General features: G+C 31.0%; 1 protein-coding gene and 1 long non-coding RNA gene across 4 annotated transcripts; one reads left to right on the top strand and one right to left on the bottom strand.

Moving 5' to 3' along the window:
- The first annotated feature begins 1,098 nt into the window (after window positions 1–1,098).
- LOC105314122 (uncharacterized) lies at window positions 1,099–1,446 on the top strand. Its single transcript, XR_002186397.1, has 4 exons — window positions 1,099–1,157; window positions 1,215–1,241; window positions 1,292–1,360; window positions 1,409–1,446. It is a non-coding gene; the product is annotated as an uncharacterized LOC105314122 (long non-coding RNA).
- Window positions 1,447–3,055: 1,609 nt separating this feature from the next.
- LOC109585241 (cell wall integrity and stress response component 2-like) lies at window positions 3,056–5,383 on the bottom strand. Of its 3 annotated transcripts, XM_020001231.1 has the most exons (8): window positions 5,218–5,383; window positions 4,901–4,966; window positions 4,775–4,840; window positions 4,658–4,714; window positions 4,478–4,606; window positions 4,286–4,331; window positions 3,998–4,244; window positions 3,056–3,312 (listed from the first exon to the last, which is right to left on the bottom strand). In XM_020001231.1, exons 1-8 carry the CDS (start codon window positions 5,342–5,344, stop codon window positions 3,199–3,201), a joined length of 852 nt encoding a protein of 283 aa, XP_019856790.1. In that variant the 5' UTR covers window positions 5,345–5,383; the 3' UTR covers window positions 3,056–3,198. The 3 variants fall into 3 exon arrangements, with proteins under 3 accessions (XP_019856790.1, XP_019856791.1, XP_019856792.1); XM_020001232.1 differs by lacking the exon at window positions 4,658–4,714; XM_020001233.1 differs by lacking the exons at window positions 4,658–4,714; window positions 4,775–4,840.
- Between the last annotated feature and the right edge of the window lie 6 nt (window positions 5,384–5,389).

Genomic DNA, 5,389 nt, shown 5'->3' with positions numbered 1-5,389 from the left:
TAGGTACTAGTAGTACAACGATATTTACTGGATGTACCAATTATTCACCTCTATGTCTTTTGCAACCAGTGTCTTATACGTGTAGTGGGGAGAATGGAACTGGCTCAAGTGATGATTTATTGAGATTGAGGATTCGTAATAGTACAAATGCTCCAGATGGTGGAACTGCATATGCTGAAGGAACAGATGTTTCTACACCAAGGATCATTGGCACTTATTTTAAAACTATTCTTACTTCCAGTGCTGATCCTATGAGGTCTAATATATCATTCAGTCCTGTACTGGCCATTAGTAACTATACTATTCTATGTGATATAATTGGTACTACACCATTTAGTTGCTCTATAATAATTGCAGGTATGTACACGTCTTGTAATGTGATGTTTTGTGACATTACATGTTATTTTTAATTTCAGATGTTTTAGCTGCTCCTGTTTCTAGTGATATTAAGTTCACTTCTGATACTCTTGTATTCTCCTGGACTCCACAATCAACCAGTCCTTGTTTATCTCATTACAGTGTTAATGTTACTAGTATTGAATATACTATCAATACTACTAATACTAGTCTGAATTTACCAGTACCATTAATTAACAATACAGAATATTCTATTAGTGTAGTAGCTGTTGATACTGGTGGTAGATATATGGATCCTACTGATATAAAAACATTCATTGCTGATGGTAAGTATAGCTGAATAATTAACTGTGAGGGGACTTTTTAAAATCATAAATAGTATCTGAATCTGTAACTGACTTAATGTTACATCAAACTGGCCTCAGTATTTATGTATCATGGAATAAAGTAAATTAAGTAATCAATCTACTTATGTTTATGTTTCCATTATAGCCAGCTACCCCAATGCTTCTTCCTCTATTAAACTATATTATATATTCTAATGTCACTGATCTTTATACTAGTATAACAATACCAGCTCCTACCACTACATACAATATACCTGATGTTACAGTAGGATCAATATATACTGTTGGAGTGGCTGCTGTTAATGTATTAGGAACTGGCAATATTGAATCAGCCTTACTAAGTTAGTTTAAACTTTTGTATTTATTTTTAAACCCATTTACTTCCAGGTATTTACAATTATACACTAGTACAAACCACAGTTACACATTCCACTATTTCAGTGACTATTGGAGGTACAATTAATCAAATTATTACTTATCTATTGAGTAAATACTTTTCTATTGGTATAGGTACAGTGCAATCCATGTTATCTTCCTGTAAGCATATAATAATATTGTTATTAATTGCTTCATTTTTATTATAATAGTGAATATTTCATCAACAAAAACAACTTTGTCAACTCACACATGTACATGTACTCCTTGTACAGAACAAAGTAAGCAGATCACAATTATATTAAATTTTAACATCATAATTATTATAGGTAGTAATACTGTTAGTGTATTAGCTATTAGTTTCCCCATCACTGTTATACTATTGATGATAATGACATTAATTTTATCTTCAGTCATAACTTATTGTTGTTGCATATCCTCCAGATCTGTACAATCCTACAGTATTACTAATCAATCAACAACAGCAGCTGATTATGAGATTCCATTAAAAAGCACTTCACTTGAAATGAATGACAATATGGCATATGGTCATGTTAGTGTAGGTAATAGATCTACTAGTGGAACAACATCAACAGTTTATGAAACTGTTTATACATAAACTCCAACTAATGAAGTGTTTTGTTTTTATACATTAATGATTATAGTTATTGTTTTCATATATTTGTGTTTTTGCTTGGTGATTAAGCAGTTCAAAAGTTTTATTACTGTATCATAGTAATGAGGGTGTTGTTTACACTTAATGATTACGGATTACATTTATATTCCATTTAACTAAAAATAATGTTGTCATAAGTAGTAAATAACATGTACAGTTGATTGAATGACAATCAAGTAAAATAGATGATTTTGTTATTTTCTTCTACAGCCACCTTCCTCTTCTCATTTCAAGTTATATAATATATCCTAATGTCATTGATTCTTATTAATACCAGCTCCTACATATCACTACATCCAACTTATACCTTCATTATTTTACAATAGGATCAAGGAGTTGTTTATAACAATTATAGAAATACCACCATTAACACTCAACAGATAGAGTACTTTAATTGTTTCCTTCAGTTAGTATTAAAAAATGCAGCATATGGATCAGCTAGTGCTGTAGAGCATTCGTACATATATCTACATATTGTATATTAACATTTAACAACAGTCTACTTTTACTTATGCCATAGGTGATAATGAATTGGTTAACAACCATGTGTAGTGAAAATTTTTGTGAAGATGTAAATTTACTGAAGTTAAACAACAACCTGACCACAAGCACATGCATTAAACTAGTGGCAGTGTAATGTCAGCCTTCATTTTGCAAAAATTTGACCTTGTGAATCGCTACTAAAGAAATATTCATAATAATTTTATTATATATAGTTACTTTTCTCAGTATATCATTGTCAGCATCACATGCTTCATAATTAATAAACAATCAATAATACATACATGTAGATATGGTATGAGTCCATTATTGTATGCTAGTAAATTAACAATGTGTCAGTTCATGTTCTTTTGCTGTGAAAAGTTTGAACAGATTCTGATTAGAATTAGATTCCATGAATTTTTAAATTTGTTCAAAAATCAAGCCGAAATTTCTGTATGGTACTCAACTACTGGGTTTTCAATCAAGTCTCACCAAAAATCACTAGGGAAAAAATTCATTTTTATGAGTTTTTCTGATACATATGCATGTTCTGATGCTGTGTAGAAATTTTGAGAGGATTCCGATTAAAAGTATTGTATTTTTTTATGAATTTTAAAGTTTGCTTAACAAAGTTTCTGTACTGTTAGAGTAGTACAAAAGTCTTCAAAAAATGGATACAAGACAATTTTAATTTCTATTACATTTCTTCATGCACATAACTGTCTTTTTGTTGTGTGAAAATTTGAGCTGATTTTGATTAAAACTTGATCGATGATTTTGATATTCCATTGGAACCCACCTTGATTATCATGATTCAGCTGAGGGGGTCTGTATTTTAAAAATTAATGTAAACAGAACATTAAATCTACATAGTATTCAGCAAAAAGTATAATGGCATGTACATAATAATACTTCTGTTCTGTCTCTAGGTTATTTATCTGATTAAAACTTCATTCCTCTTTAATTATTAATGTCAGAATAAATGACATTGACTGCAATATTTTCGGTGAAGATGCCACCCTGTGTACTTGCTGGGTCAAGATCAGCATACACTATGCCATCACCTCTCTTCTTCTACAATAAAAAATGCAATAGATGTTATAAAAGGTGTAGGAAACTACTACCATTCCCAGCAAAAATAATATACCATTATTAAAATGAAAGAATAATTGGAGTTACAGTGTGAACACAGACTTGCTGCAATGAATGCTAAAAAATCTCTACAATTTTATACTGTTGCTTTGTGTAGGTAAAGACTAGTTTTTTAGTGTCTATTTGAAAGGCAACCACATAAATTCAAAGTGCATGTAGCATACCCATTTTGAATAGGTTCAGCGCCCAATCTAAACTACGTTTAGCACACAAAACAAACATGTTTATAACAGCTGCAATGTAATAACAGCATTCAAAATCTACATTTACACATGTAGTATTATTAGTATGGCCATCATTTGCTAATCTACTAAGTAAGGCGATGTTATCGTAATAAGTGACTAATAATGCACTTTGGTTGTGTACACAGTTTTTGATAGCTTTTCATTTACAAATGATAACACAATTTTACCTGTATAGCATATAGTGTTGTTTTAGTTACACAATTTACTTAATATGCTGATACTATAGCATCAAACATCACTTCTACTTTGCATTACTTTAAAATCCTACTCTATATTCATTGTGTTATTGTGACATTATAAAATGCAATCTAAAGTTGCATTTGGCATATAGCATGGTTAGATATGTACATCATTGAACTCACCCTTTCTTTATCAACTTGAGCATATACTACTTGTTTTTGTGGCTCTTTCTTCTTATCCACTTCAGCATATAAATAACCCAAATTAGGTGCTTGTGTCCTTTGTATAATACAAGGATCCTGATACATATATGTAGGCATCTCAAGCTGAGAAGGAGGATGTCTCATTGAGGTTGGTGCTGCGTCTCTTGTAATGTCTTCACTGGCCATAGCCTCTTCATATATAGGGCTAGCCTGACTATTCTCAGGACTAAACAAGAAAATTATAATAATCTCATAATTGTAACTTACTTTGAGTATCTACTCATAGTTACAAATGCAATAGGCTCTGATGAATCTAAAGGAAGAAATGTGCTTTAATAATAATTAATGTGTATATTGTGTGCATAATTAGAAGCTTGTGAAATTGGCCTAGCTTTTTCACTTTAATTAAAAATTAGAATAAAGATATTTCTGTGCTTTATATTATGTGATAAAACTGACCTTTCTCTCCTTTCCAAGGTTTACGCCAAATCAGGCAACCAACAATAATGAGTATCAGTATAATGATGACAATAACTGCTAAACCAGCTCCTATACCAGCATACACTGAACTGTTTGTTTCACCTGTACCTAAAATTTAATAAAATGGTACTGTACAATTATATTACTTATTATACATACTATTGTCTGTTGTTGATATGCTTGGAATAACTGATTCTTCAGTAGAGCTGATTGTACCTAAATTATAATGATCAAATTTAATAAAATGGTACTGTATATATTACTTATTATACATACTATTGTCTGTTGTTGATGGTGTTGATATGCTTGGAATAACTGATTCTTCAGTAGAACTGATTGTACCTAAATTATAATGATCAAATTTAATAAAATGGTACTGTATATATTACTTATTATACATACTATTGTCTGTTGTTGATGGTGTTGATATGCTTGGAATAACTGATTCTTCAGTAGAACTGATTGTACCTAAATTATAATGATCAGACAAATAGCCATAAACTTGATATAATAAAGATTGGGGTGATTTTGCTGCCTTTTTTGAAAAAAAAAACCATGGGCTACAGCCTTTGCTTTAAAAAAATTGGCTCTGATTAAAAATGCTCATATCTTAACAAATATTTGTCAGAAACAGCTCAAACTTTCTACATGGCATAAGGACATCAACAAATTGAGGGTGTCAAGTACCATATACAAATTTAAAAAATAATGTAGCTGACCAGTGCCTTTAGCCTCAGTGCTAGTGGTGCTTAAAATAGAGGTAGTCTGGTCACTGCCTGTAGAAGAACTAGTTACAGTACTAATGATGCTTGTGGAAGAACTAGTCACAGTACTAATGATACTCATGGAAGAACTAGTCACAGTATTAATGATACTTGTAGAAGAACTAGT

This window comes from Amphimedon queenslandica, unplaced genomic scaffold, assembly GCF_000090795.2.
Source record: "Amphimedon queenslandica unplaced genomic scaffold, v1.1 AMPQUscaffold_13097, whole genome shotgun sequence".
Taxonomy (NCBI): Eukaryota; Metazoa; Porifera; class Demospongiae; order Haplosclerida; family Niphatidae; genus Amphimedon; species Amphimedon queenslandica.
This window is presented reverse-complemented; position numbering and strand designations above follow the sequence as displayed.

Coding starts and splice junctions, on each gene's coding strand:
- LOC109585241 (XM_020001231.1), bottom strand. CDS start 5,344: ATGAGTATCATTAGTACTGTGACTAGTTCTTCCACAAGCATCATTAGT. Junction 4,715..4,774: donor ACCATCAACAACAGACAATA/GTATGTATAATA, acceptor ATTATAATTTAG/GTACAATCAGCTCTACTGAA. Junction 3,313..3,997: donor CTCAAGTTGATAAAGAAAGG/GTGAGTTCAATG, acceptor TTTTTATTGTAG/AAGAAGAGAGGTGATGGCAT.